This window comes from Bombina bombina, chromosome 6 (genome assembly GCF_027579735.1).
Source record: "Bombina bombina isolate aBomBom1 chromosome 6, aBomBom1.pri, whole genome shotgun sequence".
Lineage (NCBI taxonomy): Eukaryota > Metazoa > Chordata > Amphibia > Anura > Bombinatoridae > Bombina > Bombina bombina.
This window is the reverse complement of record NC_069504.1, coordinates 878,927,901-878,951,670: the sequence shown is the minus strand read 5'-3', so window position 1 is coordinate 878,951,670 and position 23,770 is coordinate 878,927,901. Positions and strand designations below refer to the sequence as shown.

General features: G+C 40.9%; 1 protein-coding gene across 1 annotated transcript in view; it reads left to right on the top strand.

The window, feature by feature from the left end:
• NYAP1 (neuronal tyrosine phosphorylated phosphoinositide-3-kinase adaptor 1) overlaps positions 1–23,770 on the top strand; it is a 176,719-nt gene that overhangs the window by 112,399 nt on the left and 40,550 nt on the right. Inside the window, exon 6 of the mRNA XM_053718361.1 lies at positions 12,773–12,961. Within this exon, the coding sequence (XP_053574336.1) occupies positions 12,773–12,961 (189 nt within the window). The remainder of the gene's footprint in view (positions 1–12,772; positions 12,962–23,770) is intronic.

The window sequence follows — 23,770 nt, the reverse complement described above, 5'->3', positions numbered from 1 at the left end:
AACCCCATCCCTTGTTCTCTTAATGGAACAGGATGAATCACTCCCATTTTTAACAGGTCTTCTACACAATGTAAGAATGCCTGTCTTTTTATGTGGTCTGAAGACAACTGAGACCTGTGGAGCCTCCCCCTTGGGGGAAGCCCCTTGAATTCCAGAAGATAACCTTGGGAGACTATTTCTAGCGCCCAAGGATCCAGAACATCTCTTGCCCAAGCCTGAGCGAAGAGAGAGAGTCTGCCCCCCACCAGATCCGGTCCCGGATCGGGGGCCAACATTTCATGCTGTCTTGGTAGCAGTGGCAGGTTTCTTGGCCTGCTTTCCCTTGTTCCAGCCTTGCATTGGTCTCCAAGCTGGCTTGGCTTGAGAAGTATTACCCTCTTGCTTAGAGGACGTAGCACTTTGGGCTGGTCCATTTCTACGAAAGGGACGAAAATTAGGTTTATTTTTTGCCTTGAAAGGCCGATCTTGAGGAAGGGCGTGGCCCTTACCCCCAGTGATATCAGAGATAATCTCTTTCAAGTCAGGGCCAAACAGCGTTTTCCCCTTGAAAGGAATGTTAAGTAGCTTGTTCTTGGAAGACGCATCAGCTGACCAAGATTTCAACCAAAGCGCTCTGCGCGCCACAATAGCAAACCCAGAATTCTTAGCCGCTAACCTAGCCAATTGCAAGGTGGCGTCTAGGGTGAAAGAATTAGCCAATTTGAGAGCATTGATTCTGTCCATAATCTCCTCATAAGGAGGAGAATCACTATCGACCGCCTTTATCAGCTCATCGAACCAGAAACATGCGGCTGTAGCTACAGGGACAATGCATGAAATTGGTTGTAGAAGGTAACCCTGCTGAACAAACATCTTTTTAAGTAAACCTTCTAATTTTTTATCCATAGGATCTTTGAAAGCACAACTATCCTCTATGGGTATAGTGGTGCGTTTGTTTAAAGTGGAAACCGCTCCCTCGACCTTGGGGACTGTCTGCCATAAGTCCTTTCTGGGGTCGACCATAGGAAACAATTTTTTAAATATGGGGGGAGGGACGAAAGGAATACCGGGCCTTTCCCATTCTTTATTAACAATGTCCGCCACCCGCTTGGGTATAGGAAAAGCTTCTGGGAGCCCCGGGACCTCTAGGAACTTGTCCATTTTACATAGTTTCTCTGGGATGACCAACTTGTCACAATCATCCAGAGTGGATAATACCTCCTTAAGCAGAATGCAGAGATGTTCCAACTTAAATTTAAACGTAATCACATCAGGTTCAGCTTGTTGAGAAATGTTCCCTGAATCAGTAATTTCTCCCTCAGACAAAACCTCCCTGGCCCCATCAGACTGGGTTAGGGGCCCTTCAGAACCATTATTATCAGCGTCGTCATGCTCTTCAGTATCTAAAACAGAGCAGTCGCGCTTACGCTGATAAGTGTTCATTTTGGCTAAAATGTTTTTGACAGAATTATCCATTACAGCCGTTAATTGTTGCATAGTAAGGAGTATTGGCGCGCTAGATGTACTAGGGGCCTCCTGAGTGGGCAAGACTCGTGTAGACGAAGGAGGGAATGATGCAGTACCATGCTTACTCCCCTCACTTGAGGAATCATCTTGGGCATCATTGTCATTGTCACATAAATCACATTTATTTAAATGAATGGGAATTCTGGCTTCCCCACATTCAGAACACAGTCTATCTGGTAGTTCAGACATGTTAAACAGGCATAATCTTGATAACAAAGTACAAAAAACGTTTTAAAATAAAACCGTTACTGTCACTTTAAATTTTAAACTGAACACACTTTATTACTGCAATTGCGAAAAAACATGAAGGAATTGTTCAAAATTCACCAAATTTTCACCACAGTGTCTTAAAGCCTTAAAAGTATTGCACACCAAATTTGGAAGCTTTAACCCTTAAAATAACGGAACCGGAGCCGTTTTTAACTTTAACCCCTTTACAGTCCCTGGTATCTGCTTTGCTGAGACCCAACCAAGCCCAAAGGGGAATACGATACCAAATGACGCCTTCAGAAAGTCTTTTCTAAGTATCAGAGCTCCTCTCACATGCGACTGCATGTCATGCCTCTCAAAAACAAGTGCGCAACACCGGCGCGAAAATGAGGCTCTGTCTATGATTTGGGAAAGCCCCTAAAGAATAAGGTGTCTAAAACAGTGCCTGCCGATATTATTATATCAAAATACCCAGAATAAATGATTCCTCAAGGCTAAATATGTGTTAATAATGAATCGATTTAGCCCAGAAAAAGTCTACAGTCTTAATAAGCCCTTGTGAAGCCCTTATTTACGATCTTAATAAACATGGCTTACCGGATCCCATAGGGAAAATGACAGCTTCCAGCATTACATCGTCTTGTTAGAATGTGTCATACCTCAAGCAGCAAGAGACTGCTCACCGTTCCCCCAACTGAAGTTAATTGCTCTCAACAGTCCTGTGTGGAACAGCCATGGATTTTAGTGACGGTTGCTAAAATCATTTTCCTCATACAAACAGAAATCTTCATCTCTTTTCTGTTTCTGAGTAAATAGTACATACCAGCACTATTTCAAAATAACAAACTCTTGATTGAATAATAAAAACTACAGTTAAACACTAAAAAACTCTAAGCCATCTCCGTGGAGATGTTGCCTGTACAACGGCAAAGAGAATGACTGGGGTAGGCGGAGCCTAGGAGGGATCATGTGACCAGCTTTGCTGGGCTCTTTGCCATTTCCTGTTGGGGAAGAGAATATCCCACAAGTAAGGATGACGCCGTGGACCGGACACACCTATGTTGGAGAAATAAAGGTAACATTTTTTAGCCTAATGTCTCTCAGGATGATGCTGTTAAAATAATACCTCAGCTTTCTCCTGCTACGTCCCAAACCTCAATGGCATCACATGCTGTGCCCTGCGGTTCCTCTATAACTCCTAGTGGAGTTTATTTAAAAGCAGAAATTGCTGCCCAGGTATCTTCAGCGGTATCTGCGGCATTAGCTTCCATTCCCAGATTACAGGGAGATTATCTCACAGGAATGGGAGACACCAGGGGTGTCTTTTTCCCCGTCTCCAATTTTTAAGAAAATGTTTCATTTTGAGGACTCGATTAAAGACCCTTGGTATCCTGTACCCCAAGTTGAAGGGGCCATTTCCACTCTGGCTAAGAGAACAACTTTTCCATTTGAGTATAGCTGCTCTTTTAAGGATCCGATGGACAAAAAGCTGGAGGCTTATATGAAAAAGATTTATGTTCATCAATGTCTCCAATGGCAACCTGCGGTGTGTATTGCCACCGTGACTAGTGCGGCATCTTATTGGTTCAACGCTTTGTCTGATTCTCTTCTAGTAGAGACTTCCTTGGATGAAATTCAAGATGGGATTAAAGCTCTTAAATTGGCCATTTCCTTTATTGCAGATGCCATTTTACAGGTTGTTAGACTTGGAGCTAAAACTTCTAGTTTCGCTGTCCTAGCCTGTAGGGCTTTATGGTGTGTGGACGTTTCCTCTAAAGTCAAGCTTTTGGCAATTCCTTACAAGGGCAAAACTTTGTTTGGACCCGGTTTGGCAGAAATTATCTCTGATATTACGGGTGGAAAAGGGTCTTTTCTACCTACCTCAAGATAAGAAGAACAGGCCTAAACAACGTCAGAGTAATTTTCATTCCTTTCGTAACTTCAGAGGAAAGCCTTCCCCTTCTTCTTCCAAGCAGGAACAATCCAAGTCTTCTTGGAAATTCAACAAGGGGAAACAATCAAAGAAACTCGCATCTGATTCCAAATCGGATCAGGTGGGGGGTAGACTTTCTCAGTTCTGTCAAGCCTGGATACGAGATGTCCTAGATCCCTGGTCTGTGGACATAGTATCCCAGGGTTAAAAATTGGAATTCAAGACTTTTCCTCCTAGAGTCAGATACCATCTCTCAAGATTATCTGCAGACCAGATAAAGAGAGAGGTGTTCTTGAAATGTATACAACATCTTTCCTCCCTGGGAGTGATAGTTCCAGTTCCAGTGCAGCAACAAGGTCTTGGGTTCTACTCCAACCTATTTGTGGTTCCCAAAAAATAGGGAACTTTCCGTCCCATTCTAGACTTGAAGTGTCTAAACAAGTTTCTCAATGTTCCATCCTTCAAGATGGAGACTATACCCTCCATTCGTCCTTTAGTACAAGAGGGTCAGTTCATGACAACCATAAACCTAAAGGATGCATATCTTCATATTCCTATTCACAGGGACCATCACAGATTCCTGAGATCTGCCTTTCTGGACAAACATTTAGTTTGTGGCCCTTCCATTTGGTCTAGTCACAGCTCCCAGAATTTTTTCAAAGGTTCTGGGGGCTCTTTTGGCAGTGATCCGTTGGGATTGCTGTGGCACCCTACCGGGAGGACATATTGGTTCAGGCGCCATCTTTTCAACAAGCAAAATCTCACACAGAGATATTGTTGTCTTTTCTTTGTTCCCACGGATGGAATGTAAATCTGGAAAAAAAAGTTCCCTTTCCCCTGCTACAAAAGTAGTGTTCTTAGGGACCATAATAAAGTCTCTATTGATGAAGATTTTTCTGACAGAGGTCAGGAAAAACAAAATCATTTCCCCTGGCCTCTCTCTTCAGGCTACTGCTCATTCTTCAGTGGCTCAATGTATGGAGGTAATCTGTCTGATGGTGGCTTCCATAGACATCATTCCTTTTGCTCGATTCCATTTGAGAGCGCTCCAGTTGTGCATGCTCAGATAATGGAATGACGACCATGCGGATCTATCTCAGAGAATAGAGTTAGATCAGTCGTCAAGGGACTCTCTCCCGTGGTGTATTTCTCAGGAACATCTGTCTCAGGGCACATGATTTCGGAAACCTTCCTGGGTGATCGTGACCACGGACGCCAGCCTGCTGGGCTGGGTAGCAGTCTGGAACTCGTTAAAAGCTCAGGGCCTTTGGACTCGGGAGGAGTCTGCTCTTCCCATCAACATCTTGGAGTTGAGGGTGATTTACAGTGCTCTATTGGCTTGGCCTCAGTTGTCCTCAACCCAGTTGATCAGGTTTCAGTCAGACAACATAACCTCTGTGGCTTACATCAATCACCAGGTAGGAACTCAGAGTTCCTTAGCCATGAAGGAGGTTACTCTGATTCTTCAGTGGGCAGACACCCACAATTGCTGTCTATATGTCGTCCACATTCCAGGAGTAGACAACTGGGAAGCGGGTTTTCTAAACAGACAGACTTTTCATCCCGGGGAGTGGGAACTCCATCCGGAGGTGTTTTCCAGCTTAGTCCTCAAATGGGATGCCAAGCTTCGAAGGTACGGTTCAAGGTCAAGAGATCCGCAGGACGTTCTGATAGATGCTCTTGCAGTTCCTTGGGTTTTCAGGTTGGCATACCTGTTTCCTCTGTTTGCTCTCTCTTTCCACGAGTCATTGCTCGTATCAAACAGTAGAGGGCGTCAGTGATTCTAATAGCCACGGCGTGGCCTTGCATGAGCTTGTTTGCAGACCTAGTGGAGATGTCATCTCTCCCACTTTGGAGACTACCTCTGAGGAAGGACCTCCTGATTCAGGGTCCCTTCCTTCATCCAAATCTCGTTTCTCTGAAGCTGACTGCTTGGAGTTTGAACACTTAATTCTGTCTGAGTCGGTCATTGAGACCATGATTCAGACTCACATGCCTGTTACTAGAAAGATTTACCATGTTATGGCGTAAATATCTTTATTGGTGTGAATCCAAGGGCTACTCTTGAAGTAGCATTAGAATTCCTAGAATTTTATCTTTTATTCAGGAAGGCCTGGAGAAGGGATTGTCAGTCAGTACCCTGAAGGGTCAGATTTCTGCTTTATCTGTTTTACTACATAAATGTTTGGCGGATGTGCAGTCTTTTTGTTAGACCTTGGTCAAAATCAGGCCTGTCTTTAAGTCTGTTGCTCCTCCTTGGAGCCTTAACCTTGTTCTTAAAGCTTCCATAGACATTAAGTTGTTATCTTGGAAGGTTTTGTTTCTTGTTGCTATCTCTTCTGCTTGAAGAGTCACGGAATGCTCAGCTCTGCAGTGTGATTCCCCTTATCTTATTTTTCATGCCGATAATGCAGTTCTTCGTACTAAGTTAGGTTTCCTTCCTAAGGTTGTTTCTAATAGAAATATCAATCAGGAAATTGTTGTTCCCTCTCTGTGTTTTATTCCTTCTTCTTCCAAAGAACATTTGTCACACAATCTGGATGTTGTACGTGCTCTTAAATTCTACTTACAGGCGACTAAGGATTTTCGCCAGTCCTCTGCCCTCTTGTCTGTTTCTCTAGGAAACGTAAAGGTCAGAGAGCTACTGCTACTACTCTTTCTTTTTGGTTACAAAGGATAATTTGTTTGGCTTATGAGACTGCTGCACAGCAGCCTCCTGAGAAAATTACGGCTCATTTCACAAGAGCTGTTTCCTCTTCTTGGGCTTTTAAAAATAAAGCTTCTTTGGAACAAATTTGCAAGGCTGCAATTTGGTCTTCTCTACATATTTTTTCCAAATTTGATATTTTTGCCTCGGCTGAGGCTTCTTTTGGGAGAAAGGTTCTTCAAGCGGTGGTGCCTTCTGTTTAGGACTGCCCGTCTTGTCCCTCCCTATTTATCCGTGTCCTCTAGCTTGGGTATTGGTTTCTAACAATAATTTCTCAAGCCGTAGACTCGCCATTTCTTAGGAAAGAAAAACAAAATCCATGGCCCACCCTTTATTTTAAGACAGTTTTTTTTACTATAACCTCAGGCACCTCTACACCTTGTGTTACTCCTTTTTCTCCATTTCCCTTCGGTCGAATGGCTGGGGGTTGTGGGTGAGGGAGTGATACTTGGTAGTTTAACTGTGGTGCTCTTTGCCTCCTCCTGCTGGCCAGGAGAGATATCCCAACAGTAATTACTCAAGCCGTGGACTCACCAGATCCGGAAAGAAATACATTTATCAGATAAGCATAAATTTAGGTTTTTTTAAAAAAAATATAGAAATATATATTTAAAAATGAAAAGAACATTTTCTTCTACGTAAAGAATATTTTAATGTAAAATATTCATAACTACCTTCGGGGTAAGTGCTATAGGTCTAACACAGTGTCAATTTAGCGCAGGAACAATGCGCGTTAAGGGTTTTTTCGAAAATGCGCAGTATCAAAAGTCCTGATGTTAGCGTATCGGGTTTCGCTCGAAAAAACAATATTTTACTTTCAACGTGTAATATGCACCCAAACCTGCACACAGGGCTGTCTTTAATATTGACTGGATTCTGGGCAAACATTTTCTTGCCCCCCCCCCCCCCCCATGCAATTTCGCTCTCCACCCCAACATCACTAAATCAATTTTTTTTTTTTTTTAAATGATGGCACTGCTGGGCTAATCATTTTAATAAAAAAAATGAAATAAATTGCAATATGTGAAACTGGACCTAAGCAGTACTAATAAATAAATAAATATATAAAGTCCTCCACTGTGGATTAATTTAATATATTTATTTACTAATTAATTAATTAAATGTTGGTTTTTCATTTATTTATATATTATACATTATATATTTTTAAGTATATCAAATTTAATGCGATGCACGGCATCGCATAGTAAAAATCAGTGGCGGACCTAATGTCTAGAGGGCTCCGGTGCAAGAATTTATTTTGGGCCTCCTAAAAGCATCTCACCAGTTTTGGGATATTCACTACATATTTATTGTTTAGACAGCCACTGTACAGCAAAATTACCACTTTTATGAATACCAAGGGAATGCCTAACATAACAAACTCCCCTAACCCATATACACACACACACACTCTCCAGAGCATACACATATACATGTACACACACACTCCAGAACATACACATGTACACACAAGCACACACTCTCCAGAGCATACACATGTACACACAAACACACACTCTCCAGAGCATACATATGTACACACAAACACTCACTCTCCAGAGCATACACATGTACACACAAACACTCTCTCCAGAGCATACACATGTACACACAAATACACACTCTCCAGAGCATACACATGTACACACAAACACACACTCTCCAGAGCAACATACACATGTACACACAAACACACACTCTCCAGCGCATACACATGTACACACAAACACACACTCTCCAGAGCATACACATGTACATGTACACACAAACGCACACTCTCCAGAGCATACACATGTACACACAAACACACACTCTCCAGAGCATACAAATGTACACACAAACACACACTCTCCAGAGCATACACATGTACACACAAACACACACTCTCCAGACCATACACATGTACATACAAACACACACTCTCCAGAGCATACATATGTACACACAAACACTCACTCTCCAGAGCATACACATGTACACACAAACACTCACTCTCCAGAGCATACACATGTACACACAAACACTCACTCTCCAGAGCATACACATGTACACACAAACACTCACTCTCCAGAGCATACACATGTACACACAAACACACACTCTCCAGAGCATACACATATACATGTACACACACACAAAAGTATGTACACACTGTATATAATCATATACATGTACAGATACTACAATCACACACATTCCCTCTTACACACACATACTTTACAGCATACATAATAATATAACCACACTTGGCATAACAAGCAGCACACGTTAAATAAACGACAACTAAATGGCATCTCACAGAATTCATCTCACATTTAGATGGGGTGTTTTTTTTTTTCCAATGAATGTGGAAATGGCTCTAGTAATCTATGCTGGGGCCAATACTAAAAATACAAGTATTTGTGCACTGTGCAGTATACTGAGGTGTGTCTGACCTGTAAGGGGGAATCCTGACATTTGGGGAGAACAAGATCAGCTATGGATCATCTAATCAATCAAATTTAGGGCAGACAATAGGAGCAAAGCAAGGTAAAGACTAAGGAGGAATCATGGTTGGAGGTGCAGACAAATATAAGTTTACTGACTGAAACAGCAAAACTGCTATGGGAAGCTGTAAAATCTGAGACAGAGAGAAAAAAATCTATAAAAAATAAACCTTACCTTAATTGTAAAGTATCAGCATGGCACTATACATCAGCCACAGCAGCACATGTAACTTCTCTGCTAGGTACACGTTCCCTCTAACCCTGCACTAGACAATGCTGCATGGGGGAGGGGCATGTGTGCACTCACTTATTCTTCCCACTGACATCTTTCTACAAAGCACTGTTCCCCTAACAAACTTCAGTTTGTTGATCTGAGGGCCACAACAGAAAGAGCAGGGCTAAGGGGACAAGCAGACTGGATGCTGTCTGTCCAAGGCTGCAGGGATACAGTGTGAGACGAGTCACACAGCCTCAAGACTGAAGAGAGCAGTGTCTGCAGCTGCACAGATGTTCAAATCCTCACTTGCCTGCCGCTCCAGCTTTCTGCTGCATGCCTACAGTCAGCCCTACCCTGAACAATCCCCACCACCAGAGCAGTTACCTGGTAACAGTCGCAACCCCAGCAGGAACTTTTCTGATGCAGTGGGATTGGCTAGATGCCGAGTTAGGGCTTAGCATTCAGTGCTGCATAGTGCACACCTAAAACAGCACATGGCACTAGCTTGGCATCTTACATGACACTGGCACAGTTTCTCACACAAATATAAGCAGAGAACTTTTGACTGTGACAGTATTAAGACTGTGTGTGCCCAGTAGAAAACACAGTAAATAGGAGCGCCAAGGCTAAAGGTGTATTAAAGACAAATAAGATAAAAAAGATATCCCTTCAATCAAAGCAAATGTGAAAAGACAAAAGTCTTTGTGTGAGTAAAATATAAAAAAATATACAAAAGGCTATGCCAATTTAGAAATATCAAGCAATAAAGCAATAAAACATATAAAACTAAATGTAAAAATCGGACGTCTCCGATGTTAATAAATAAAACCTTAATGTTGCCACCACAAAATACAGGGGGGAGAAAAAAAGCCATTGTCGGCCACTAAACAGTTCCAAAGGACATGAGCATCCAAACAAATGGCCAGGCAGTCCCAAATATCAGGATTTCTATTACCTTATTCGTCCGGATAGTGTCCCAATCCAACAGACTCACAAGACTTCTCACCTCCGTAGAGATACCAGTATGTAGCCGATGAAGTCACGTGTGTGGGAGCTGTCCTGATCCTGTAATCCTATTGGTCAGGGCAGTTCTCCTAGTCACAGCGTTTCCAGCCGATTTAGATGTTGGTAAAAATAGCGTATCCGCTCTTAAGTGCACATAGCACGCAGGATACCTGTAATACTTGTTAAGGCTGCTTTTGTCAGGGGGTCTGTCTGGCTAGCCACGCTACAGTCCGTGTCAGTGGCAGGGCAGCAGCTACAAATGCGGTCAGATGCTCCAGGTGTCTGTATTTACCCGTATGTTCCTTGGCTTGTCTTCCGCCTGTGTCAGGATGTCAGAACACCGCAGCAGTCTCAACTCTTACTGCGGAGGAATTCATAAGGTTTAAGGCAAATCCTATAATTTTTCAGGTACCCACAAGCCTAATTGGTTTCCATTGGGTAACTCAGCAGTCAATACAAAGCTGACCACGCCTACTCCAGTTAGCCCTGGAACCTGGCTCTCGTAAACTCAAATGGAATGGAACCCTAATTAATGTAATTTCTAACACATGTATTTGTCCTACTTTTTCATGTCAAAATGACTGCTGTGAAAAAGGTCTATTACACCAGGTTTGTGCAAGACGTGTTTGAACATTACATACACATGTGGTATGAGTTTAATTCATTGGAAGTTTGCTAATAAGACCAACTTTCAATCACATAATTCCCTTAAAATGCCAAAGATTACAGAATTTGACACACATAAAGACATACTTTTGCATCAGTAAGGCCACTCTCTAAGGGAAATTAGCAAACAAAATGGATACTCAAGATGTGGTATTCAAGCTGTTATAAATAAATTTGAAGAATAAGGAGAGGTCAAGGACAAAAAATGACTGGAAGGCCAAGAAAACGTTCAACATTTGATGAGAAGTTTCTCAGAGTTTCTTCTTTGAGAAACCAGAAAAAAATGTCCAGCAAGGACCTGGCTCAGCATCTGGCAGCTTCATCGGGATGCCAAGTTGACCCTACTACAGTCCGAAGAAGCTTGATCAGGAATGGTCTTTGTAGAAGGGTAGCAGCCAAGAAACCACTTTTTCGGAAGGGGAACAGGTGAAAAGGCTTAAATATGCTAAAGCTCATAAAGATTACAATGAAGATCAGTGCAAAAGAGTATTATGGAGTGACAAATCCAAGTTTGAAATTTTTGGGTCCAATCATCGACAATATGTGAGAAGTAGAGTTGGAGAGAGATGGTGCTTGTGGCCTTTAGTGAAACAGGGTCTGCCCTGGTTTGGGGCTGCATTTCTGCCAGTGGTCTTGGCGATATTTTGTCTGAATTGATGGGATCATGAATGCTGAAAAGCGTCTGATTGGAAATGGGTTTAGTTTTCAGCATGATAACGATCTTAAGCACACTGCTTATGCAATGAAATCATATTTGGAGAGAAAAAACAGCTAATAAAATACTGACAGTCATAGACTGGCCTCCACATAGTCCAGACCTGAATATTATAGAGACAGTATGGGATCACCTGGACAGAAAAAGAAATAAAAGACAGCCTAAATCTAAAGAACTCTGGTAAGTGCTGAAAGAAGCCTGGTATAATATACCAGAAGATTACTTCAGTAAACTTCAGGGCAGTCTCCCCAAAAGAGTTCAAGATGTGCTTAGTGCCAATGGAGGTCACACTAAATACTGACTTTCGCCTGAAGAAGCCATTTTGTTCTGAAAATTTCTTTTTATATATATATATATATATATATATATATATATATATATATATATATATTTTGTACATATTTCCTGTATTTTCTGTATATATCTTAATATAGAGACCGAAAAAAATAAATATGGATGGTCATTAAAACTTTTCTAAAACAACAAATCTAATGGTGGCTTAAGACTTTTGCACAGTACTGTAGCTCTTCTCAGTAATAAAGGAATTGCAAAATACTTGCTCTCTGTTGAGTTATTTGAATTTTTATTTAATGTAGGATCCAATACCTTCATGGTAATTGATTTCTTTCTGGGTTCATTAATGAGTAACCATTTATGGGAGGCCTGTACTTGTTCCTTTTGACAGTGTTTCCCTGGGCAGACATCTTTATTGGTGTATCTTTGTGTACTGGGGCATACTAGGCAAAATAGATTCATATCTCGTTTCTGTTATTGTCGCTCATTCATGGGGTATTATTTAGCCTATTTACTAATATCGTACTGCAGAATGCATCACTATGTGCTTTTATGGAATCAACCATCTTCCTGCAAGTCTGCCTCTCCTCCCCCACTTCATACTTCTCTTTCCAGCACCTGCCTCTCTGGACAGCTCCCACTGTGGACAACCTGCTCTCTCCCTCAATAACCAGCTGAGCTCTCTCACCCTCCCTATTTATTTCTCTTGTTTATTGTTTCTGGGCCAGATCTGCTCCCCCGCTTAGGAAAAACATTTTCAGTGCTAGAAAATCCTAGTTATTATTTTTATTATTATCATAATTTATTTGTATAGCACCACAAAATTCTGTAGTGCTGAGTACAGAGATAGGGCTATATGACAAAAATTTGTGATAATATAAGATACAAAAAACATAACTGACTAAACAAAACTAGTACATTTGGGGTGGCCTTTATAAAACACAAGATAACTGTGAGTATGTGGCGAATTTTTATTATTCTTAATTATCATTATTATTACACTAATATAATGACCATTACCCTTTATTTCTAGCATTGACAGATGGATCACGTGTATGGAATGGGACGCCTGGGAGGTCAGAAAAGACTGGTCATGGAACTATGGTTTCAGGTATCCCTGTCCGTAGTCAGCAGAGTTTGGATAGTGCAATTGGCAGGGGTGTGGGCAGGACTGGATTACCTGTGCCCTGTCAAACATTCCCAGCTTGTCACCGGAACACAGGTAAATCCTCCACCATATGTATACATTCTTCTTATAAGTTATCTCCCATATATCCATTTCCTATACTTTATACCATCTTCAAGAAATCACTTCCATCAATACACTGTTTTTCCTAAATTCATATAATTAATTCATAATTACTCATTTAATGATGGTCTAATCCTGTAATTCTACTGCTGGTTGTGGTACATTTTTGTAGACTAATGTATTTTGACATTGAATGAGAAACATCTTAGTAGCTCTGAGGGGAAGGAGACTGATATGCAATTTCTGTTATAAAACGAAGTGGTCATTGAAAGTTGAAATGGAAATAATATTGTCATCAGGTTTGTTCATTTATGAATACGGAGAAACAAGCAGATTTACAGGGTTTGATATGAAATTAATGCTCTGACTATGCTTCAGAAAAACATTTATGTATCAAAAAGAGTAGCAGAGAAAAATGTAAAATAATATATTTATGTACTGGGATATTTTTTTTATTAATATACATCTATTATGCACCATAGAACAGAATGTACATTTATAAGCATAAATATATAAATTAGCAGTATGAAGTATGAAATCGTTTCCATTTCTTTGCAAAAGAGAATTGTGATTACTTTTTACACTTAGATACCAAATTACATTTGTCTTATTTTTTTTTATTTTTTTAAAAGACCAATGATGCAAAACTGTACTGTGGTTGAAATCTTAAAATTGCATTACTCGGTTTTTGAAGACAAAAAGGCTCTAATGTTTATTTATGCACTCCAAAACTCATAATTCTTAAGCTAAAGCTCTCAAAATAATGTTGACCAACCCTACACCAGTCACCAATTTGTCACAGAAAGGGTTAACTGAACCTTATCACCTTAAGCAGTTTTTCACAGTCTAGCCACTACAGACAAGCATGTAACATAGTTCAGTGGGTGCAAGGGTTAACAAACACTCTCTCATCTGTACTAGACCCAGAAAAGTTCCCAAGCTTCCCTTTAATGCCACCCACACTAAACTAACTCTGCTGCCTCCACCTTAAGATTATTATTTGGGAAATCCTAAAGAAAAACACAGACTAACAGATTTAAAAATCCCCAAAACGCAATTTGGTAAAAATCGATCTAAAAACATAATACTGTTATTACTAGTCTCTTCTGTAATGTGGTTCAAATATTAGACAACTTAATAAAGGAACATTTATTATGAACAAAAAAGAGTCACAGTGCATTTATATAGAAAAGGAATTAACAAACACAGAAACACAAAAGCAAAACAGTTTTAAAAAATAAAAAGGAGTAAAAAAACAGAGCCTATCACTGTACTTCGTTAGATATCTGTCTCAAAGGAGCTTGGCACAGAAAGATGGTCAGTTTTGCTGTTTTACACAGGATCCCATTTATAAATGACAAAGTTCTTAGTTCTCCAAAATATTTTATAAATAATATCAGTGATATCAGGTTGCTAATTCTGCCCCTGCTGGGGAGGCACACAGGGGACTCTGGGATGGGCTTTTACAAGGGGTCATAAACTCATACCAAAACTAGCTTAAAATATATATATACACTATATTTTATATTCAGGTGCTGCTAACCCCAGAAACGTTATAATGGACCATACATTTCATACCAAATATGGTAAGCCCAGCATAAGAGATGTCTTAAATGCAAAATATTTAGAAAACTCATGTTGTGATTTCTTTCTAATGACACGATGAGTCCACAGATCATCATTAATTACTGTTGGGAATATCACTCCTGCCCAGCAGGAGGCGGCAAAGAGCACCACAGCAAAGCTGTTAAATAATCACCTCCCTTCCCTCCTACCCCAGTCATTCTCTTTGCCTATGTTAGAGAAAGGAAGTGGTAAAGTTAGGTGTTAGTAAAAGATTCTTCAATCAAGAGTTTATTATTTTTTAAGCAGTGCAAGATTGTACTGCTTTGTTCTGGGGTGTAGCCGTAGTCCATATCAGTCTCTTCAGTAGAGCAGTGGAGGCTTTAGAGCAATGGGAACTTGTGGGACATTATTCTCACTGCGTCTTCCATATGGTTAATGCTGTCCTAATACTGACAGTCTGAGTAGGATTACTCAGTATTTATCTCCTTTTTCCACAAGTCCATGTGAGGGAGAGGACCTCTCAAACCTAGTGAGCTGCCATGCTGCCTGGCAGATTTATGAGGTAAGTGCCGACTTTATTTTTCTGGGATAAACAATCAGGAAAAAGTCTGCACTTTTTTCTATAAGGACACACAGTTTTTTCCCCTGTAGGTTAAGGGGAACTTACTTTTGGCAGTATGTTATAGCACTGGGGCTGAGGTTTTTAAAATATGGTTCATTTTATTTGGTTCCACTCTGCTCGACTTAGTATTATGCCGACCGATATTTTTATTTTGCAGGCGCCCATGATGGGTGGGGCTATCTGAGATGGCACTTTACTAGTGCGCGCCATTTTTCCCTGTCGTACTGTGACCTAGTATTGATTTCTCTGAAGGGCGCATATTAAGTTTGTCTGCGCTCTTGGGACCGGACAGCTGCCTCTATGCTGCAGACGCTGAGATTGTTAAGCAGCATAAGGGCTATTGCGAGTTCCGGATCTTGTCTTAGAGAAATTTTATCCTCTTTCAGCAGGGCAGTTAGGCACCTCAGCAAAACTAAGCTGAGGTGTACAGGTTGTTAATAATTGTTGCAACCACGTTATTCAGTTGCTTATGACAAAATGCAAATAAAAGGAAAAAGAAAAACGTTTTAAAATTTAAAGTGACAGTAACGTTTTTTTGTGTTTAAAATTTTAGTAAAAATTATGTATTTCTTTGTGATTATTTGTTCCATTGTGAGTCAGATGGACCAAGATGCCTTGCAAAATACTTGTTTTGATGATAATGTAGAACCACCTATCCCTTCTGTTTCTTATGTTTTAACAGAACTTTATATTACAGGGATAGAATTTTTTTTATCTGAGCCAACATTGTCTAGGCAGATACTGTTCAGGTGCCTAACGACTATGTTTAATATATTCCGCAGTTTTCTCCTCATGTGTGCATATAATTTATTGCCCACTCTTACAGTGCCCTGCGTTTTCCTCTAACTCCACCTGGAGTCAAGTTGCAAGACATCGCTTACCTTATGTCCTTGACAGTCTTTGTTGCGTTGTCTGCTTTCCCCGTGCTGCAGGGAAAGCGCAAGAGGAAAAGTAAACATTCAGTAGTGAGGTTACTGACGCTGTTGTTGTTATTTTGAATGCCCCCTCCTAGATGAGGAGGAGGATACTTCGATAGCATCTGAAGGCGAAATCTGACAGTGTAATTCCTCCTACTGATTCTGAAGTTGTATCCTTCAGTTTTCAGCTAGAACACCTCCGTCTGTTACTTAAGGAGGTTTTAGTTACACTGGATGACAACGTCACCAGGGTTGTTGTCAATCCTAAAAGTTCCAGTAAGCTACATAAGTATTTTGATGTACCTTCCATAGTGGAAGTTTTTTCCTGTACCAGGTCGAGCTACTGAGATTATTGCTATGGAATGGGAGAGACTGGGTATCCGCTTTTTCTCCATCACCTGTAGTTAGAGGGTTTCCTATAACAGGTTCTATCAAGGAATCTTGTCGGACGATAACCAAAGTGGAAGGAACAATTTCCACGCTATCCAGGAGAACTACTATTCCTATAGAGGATAGTTGCTTCTTTAAGGATTCTATGGATAAGAAGTTACAGGATATGTACCACAGGGTTTACAATGACAACCCGTGATTTGTATGGCTACTGTCTATAGTGCAGTAGCATACTGTTGATACCTTTTCTGAATCTATTTTAATCAGACTCTTCCCTTAAAGAAGTCCAGGTTAGGATAAAGGCCCTTAAGTTGGCCAACTCCTTTACCACGGATGCTTCCCTTCAAGTTATTAAGCTGGAAGCTAAATTTTCGTTTTTTGCACTGGCACGCAGATCTTGGTCTGCGGATGTATCATCTAAGCCTAAACTTTTGGCGATTCCTTACAAAGGAAGGACTTTGTTTGGGCCAGGGTTGACAGATATACTTTCTGACATCACGGGAGGAAAGGGACTTTCAGGATAGGATAAATAATCAATAGCGATGTCAGAGTAATTTTGTTCCTTTGACTTGTCAAGGAAATCCTCTCACTTCCTCCTCCAAGCATGAGCAGTCCAAGCCTTCCTGGAGTCCCAATCAGTCTTGAAACAGGGGAAAACAATCCAAAAAGCCTGCTATTGACATCAAAAGCAGCATGAGGGGGTCTGTCCAAGATCCGGGACCGGATCTTGGGGGGGGCAGATTTTCATTTTTCGTTTAGGCTTGGGTACGAGATGTTCAGGATCCTTGGGCGGTGGGCATCATGTCCCAGGGATACAGAAGACCTTTCCTTCCAGGGGCAGTTTTCTGCTTTCCAGATAATCTGTAGACCAGACACAGAGAGAGGCGTTCTTACACTGTGTTTGGGACCTCTTCGACCTCGGAGTGAGGGTTCCTGTTACAACGCAGGAACGAGGTGTGGGGTTCTATTCCAATCTGTTCGTGGTGGGAACCTTCAGTCTGATCTTATACCTCAAGAGTCTAAACAAATTCCTCAGAGTGACGTCCTTCAAGATGGAAACTATTCGTTCCACTCTTCCTTTAGTCAAGGAAAGTTAATTTATGACAATGGTGGATTTAAAGGACGCATACCTGCATGTTCCCCTATGGAGGGACCATCACAAGTTTCTAATGTTTGCTTTTCTAGTCAAACACTTTCAGCTCTTCCATTTGGTCTTACCACAGTTACCAGAATTTCCTCAACGGTTCTGGGATCCCTGCTAGTGGTGCTCCGATTGCGGGGCATTGCAGTGGCACCTTATATGAACTATATTCTAGTTCTGGCGTCTTCCTTTCAACAAGCAAGATCTCACACTGAAAGGTTGTTATCCTTCCTGCTGTCTTACGGATGGAAGGTGAATTTGGAAGAGAGTTCCTTAGTTCCAAATACAAAGGTGTTTTCTTGGGAACCATAATAGATTCCTTATCAAGGAAGATTTTTCCGACAGTGTCAGGAAATCAAAGATTTTAGATTCTTGCCTAGCACTTCAGTCCTCTGCTCGGCCATCAGTGGCTCAGTGTATGGAGGTAATCGGGCTGATGGTAGCGGCAATTGACATCATCCCGGTCATCCATTTTCCATCTCAGACCTCTGCAGTTAAGGCGCAGGCAGTGGAACGGAGATTATGCGGATCTGTCTCCGCGATTACTGCTGGAGCAGGAGGCAAGGGATTCTCTATTTTTGGTGGTTGTCTCTGGATCATTTTTCCCAGGGAACCTGCTTTCGCAGAACCTTGTGGGTGATTGGGACAACAGATGCCAGCCTTCTGGGAGGCTCTCTAAAGGCTCAGAAAACAGAGACTCGGTTGGAGCGTGTTCTTCCCATAAACATTCTGGAACTGAGAGCAATCTTCAATGCTCTCCTAACCTGGCCTCAGTTAACTTCGGCCCGGTTCTTCAGGTTCCAGTCGGACAATTTAACCTCAGTTGTTTTTCATCAACCATAAGGGAGGAGCTAGGAGTTCCTTGGCCATGATAGAGGTAACCAAGATTATTCAGTGTGCAGAGTCCCACAATTGCTGTGGCGGACTTCCTAAACAGGCAGACCATTCAACAGGGGTAGGGGGAGCTCCATACGGAAGTGTTTCCAACCTGATTCTCAAATAGGGTCAGCAGGAATTGGATCTCATGGCATCTCAGCAGAATGCCAAGTTTTCGAGGTATGGTACTGAGCGATGCTCTAGCGGTACCTTGGATTTTCAATCTCGCATACCTATTGTTTCCGTTCGCCTTTTTTCCCTCGAGTCATTGCTCGAATCAAGCAGGAGAGGGCGTCGGTGACCCTCATTGCACCAGCGTGGCCTCGCAGGATTTGGTATGCAGACCTGGTGGACATGTCATCTCTTCCACCTTGGAGACTTCAGCCGGGGAAGGACCTTCTATTTCAAGAGGCCTTCTTTCATACAGATTTAGTTTCTCAGAGTCTGATTGATTGAAAGCTTAAATTTATCAAAGCGTGAATTTCGGACTTGGTCATTGAGACCTTGATTCACGTAAACCTGTGACTAGAAACATTTTCGATAAGATAGCTATATCGGTGAGAATTCTAAGGCTACTCTTGGAGTAGAGGTGGGATTCCTACAATTCTGTTTTTTCTCCAAGAAGGTAGGAGATGGGTTTATTGGCAAGTTCCCTAAAGGGTCAAATATCTGCCTTCTCTATTTTGTTAATTTAGCGTCTGGGGATATCCCAGACGTGCAATCTTTTTGTCAGGCCTTAGTCAGGCCCAGACCTGTGTTCAAACCAGTTACGCTTTCCTGGAGCCTTATTTTAGTTCTTAAGGGGCTCCGTTGGAGCCTAGGCTTTCCTTAGATATTAAGTTGTTATCTTAGGAAGTTCGGTTCTTGTTGCTATTCTTCTGTTCATACAGTGTCAGAGCTCTCTGCGTTACAGTATGAGTTCATTTACCTTACTTTTCTTCAGGCAAGGTGGCTTTATTACTGAATTAGGGTTTCTCCCTAAAGTAGTTGCAGTTCGGAACATTAATCAGGTGATTGTTGTTCTTTCCTTGTGTCCTAATCTTTCTTCTCAGGAAGAACAGGTTCTACACAGTCTTGACGGGGTTTGTGCACTACAAGTCTATTTACAGGCGACTAAGGAGTTTCATCAGTCTTCTGCTTAACATAAGGGGCAGAAAGCTACGGCTGCTTCTCTCTCCTTGTGGCTGAAGAGTATCATTTGCTTTGCCTATGAATCTGCTGGACAGCAGCCTCCTGAGGGAGTAATGGCTCTTTCTGCGAGGGTTGTTTCCTCTTCCTGGGCATTCAAAGATGAAGCATCTATGGAACAGATTTGCAAGGCAATTGGGTCCTGTCTTCACACTTGTTCAAACTTTTATAAATTTGACTCTTTACCTCAGCTAGGGACGTTTTTTTGGGAGAAAGGTTCTTCAGTCTTCAAGCAGTGGTGCCTTCCATTTCGGTTTCCTGTCTTGTCCCTCCTTTATCATCTGTGTACTCTAGCTTGGGTATTGATTCCCAACAGTAATTAATGATGATCCGTGGACTCATCGTGTCATTAGAAAGAAAACAAAATTTATGCTTACCTGATAAATTTATTTATTTCTTGACACGATGAGTCCACGGCCCGCCCTGTTATTTAGACAGGTTGTTAGTATTTTATAAACTTCAGACACCTCTGCACCTTGTTGCTTCCTTTCTCTCCTTTACTTCGGTCAAATGACTGGGGTGGGAGGGAAGGGAGGTGATATTTAACAGCTTTGCTGTGGTGCTCTTTGCCGCCTCCTGCTGGGCAGGAGTTATATTCCCAACAGTAATGATGATCCATGGACTCATCGTGTCAAGAAATAAATTTCAGGTAAGCATAAATTTAGTTTTTTACTTGCACACAAGCCCAATCTCGTTTAGTCAAGTGCACTAACTCGTTATGAAATATTAATATTTTGCATTGAATAATATGTTCTATTTATTCATAGATAAATATTTCTATATATGTTTGATGTTTTTTTGGTAAAATATATAACTATAACTATATCACCACACTTTTTGGACCATAACGCAACATAATTACTGCAGCTTTCAAAAAGTCCTTTTTCAATGGGACTTCCTTTGCGCCGGTATTACGAGTCTGCCTGGGAGGCCAAAAAGTGAGTGGTACAGCCTATACCGCCAAGATCCATACCGTAAACTGAAAGTCAGTAATTATGGGTTGTATGCTACAACGCCGTAACATAAAACTCATAATAACTAAAGTGCTAAAAAGTACACTAACACCCATAAACTACCTATTAACCCCTAAACCGAGGCCCTCCCGCATTGCAAACACTAAAATAAAATTATTAACCCCTAATCTGCCGCTCCCGGCATCGCCGCCACTATAATAAACATATTAACCCCTAAACCACCGCATTCCCGCATCACAAACACTAGTTAAATATTATTGACCCCTAATCTGCCGCCCCTAACATCGCCGCCACCTACCTACATTTATTAACCCCTAATCTGCCGCCCCCAACGTCGCCACCACTATACTAAATTTCTAAACCCCTAAACCTAAGTCTAACCCTAACACCCCCTAAGTTAAATATAATTAAAATAAATCTAAATAAAACCTACTATCATTACCTAAATAATTCCTATTTAAAACTAAATACCTGTAAAATAAACCCTAAGCTAGCTACAATATAACTAATAGTTACATTGTATCTAGCTTAGGGTTTATTTTTATTTTACAGGCAAGTTTGTATTTATTTTAACTAGGTAGAATAATTACTAAATAGTTATTAACTATTTACTAACTACCTAGCTAAAATAAATACAAATTTACCTGTAAAATAAAACCTAACCTGCCTTACACTAACACCTAACCTTATACTACAATTAAATCAATTACATTAATTAAATACAATTACCTAAATTACAAAAAAACCCCACTAAATTACAGAAAATAAAAAAAAGAAATGATCAGATATTTAAACTAATTACACCTAATCTAATAGCCCTATCAAAATAAAAGAAAAAAAACCCAAAATAAAAAAAAACCCTAGCCTAAACTAAATTACCAATAGCCCTTAAAAGTGCCTTTTGCGGGGCATTGCCCCAAAGAAATCAACTCTTTTACCTGTAAAAAAGATACAAACAACCCCCCAACAGTAAAACCCACCACCCACACAACCAAACCCCCCAAATAAAATCCTATCTAAAAAAAATCTAAGCTCCCCATTGCCCTGAAAAGGGCATTTGGATGGGCATTGCCCTTAAAAGGGCATTTAGTTCTTTTTCAAGTGCCCAAACCCCTAATCTAAAAATAGAATCCACCCATTAAACCATTAAAAAAGCCTAACCCTAACCCCTGAAGAAACACTTACAGTTTTTGAAGAACCGACATCCATCCTTAACGAAGCCGGCAGAAGTCCTCAACGAGGCGGCAGAAGTCTTCATCCAACTGGGCAGAAGTCTTCATCCAGACGGCATCTTCTATCTTCATCCATCCGGCACAGATCGGGTCCATCTTCAAGACATCCGGCGCGGAGCATCCTCTTCAATCAACGTCTTCTTCTGAATGAGGTTTCCCTTTAAATGACGTCATCCAAGATGGCGTCCCTTAGATTCAGATTGACTGATAGATTTCTATCAGCCAATCGGAATTAAGGTCGAAAAAATCCTATTGGCTGTTGCAATCAGCCAATAGGATTGAGCTTGCATTATATTGGCTGTTCCAATCAGCCAATAGAATGCAAGCTCAATCTTATTGGCTGATTGGATCAGCCAATAGGATTGAAGCTCAATCCTATTGGCTGATTGCAATAGCCAATAGGATTTTTTCAACCTTAATTCCGATTGGCTGATAGAAATCTATCAGCCAATCTGAATCTAAGGGACGCCATCTTGGATGACGTCATTTAAAGGGAAACCTCATTCGGAAGAAGACGTCGATTGAAGAGGATGCTCCGCGCCGGATGTCTTGAAGATGGACCCGTGCCGATTGGATGAAGATAGAAGATGCCGTCTGGATGAAGACTTCTGCCCAGTTGGATGAAGACTTCTGCCGCCTCGTTGAGGATGGATGTCGGGTCTTCAAAAACTGTAAGTGGATCTTCGGGGGTTAGGGTTAGGCTTTTTTAAGGGTTTATTGGCTGGGTTTTATTTTTAGATTAGGGGTTTGGGCACTTGAAAAAGAGCTAAATGCCCTTTTAAGGGCAATGCCCATCCAACTGCCCTTTTCAGGGCAATGGGGAGCTTAGGTTTTTTTAGTTAGGATTTTATTTGGAGGGTTGGTTGTGTGGGTGGTGGGTTTTACTGTTGGGGGTTGTTTGTATATTTTTTTTTTACAGGTAAAAGAGCTGATTTCTTTGGGGCAATGCCCCGCAAAAGGCCCTTTTAAGGGCTATTGGTAGTTTAGTTTAGGCTAGGTTTTTTATTTTGGGGGGCTTTTTTATTTTGATAGGGCTATTAGATTAGGTGTAATTAGTTTAAATATCTGATAATTTCTTTTTTTATTTTGTGTAATTTAGTGTTTGCTTGGTTTTTGTAATTTAGTTAATTGTATTTAATTAATGTAATTTATTTGTAGTGTAAGACAGGTTAGGTTAATTTATCAGGTAAATTTGTATTTATTTTAGCTAGGTAGCTAGTAAATAATTAATAACTATTTTCTAACTATTGTACCTAGTTAAAATAAATACAAACTTGCCTGTGAAATAAAAATAAAACCTAAGTTAGATACAATGTAACTATTAGTTATATTGTAGCTAGCTTAGGGTTTATTTTACAGGTAATTATTTAGTTTTAAATAGGAATTATTTAGTTATTAATAGTAGTTTTTATTTAGATTTATTTTAATTACATTAAAGTTAGTGGGTGTTAGGGTTAGGGTTAGACTTAGTGTTAGGGGTTAAAAACTTTAGTATAGTGGCGGCGACGTTGGGGGTGGCAGATTAGGGGTTAATAAATGTAGGTAGGTGTCGGTGATGTCGGGGGCGGCAGATTAGGGGTTAATAAGTATAATGTAGGTGTCGGCGATGTCGGGGGCGGCAGATTAGGGGTTAATAAGTGTAAGATTAGGGGTGTTTAGACTCGGGGTTCATGTTAGGGTGTTAGGTGTAAACATAAATTTAGTTTCCCCATAGGAATCAATGGGGCTGCGTTACGGAGCTTTACGCTCCTTTATTGCAGGTTTTAGGCTTTTTTTTAGCCGGCTCTCCCCATTGATGTCTATGGGGAAATCATGCATGAGCATATAAAACCAGCTTACTGCCGCTCACTGCAGCGCTGGTATTGGAGTGCGGTAT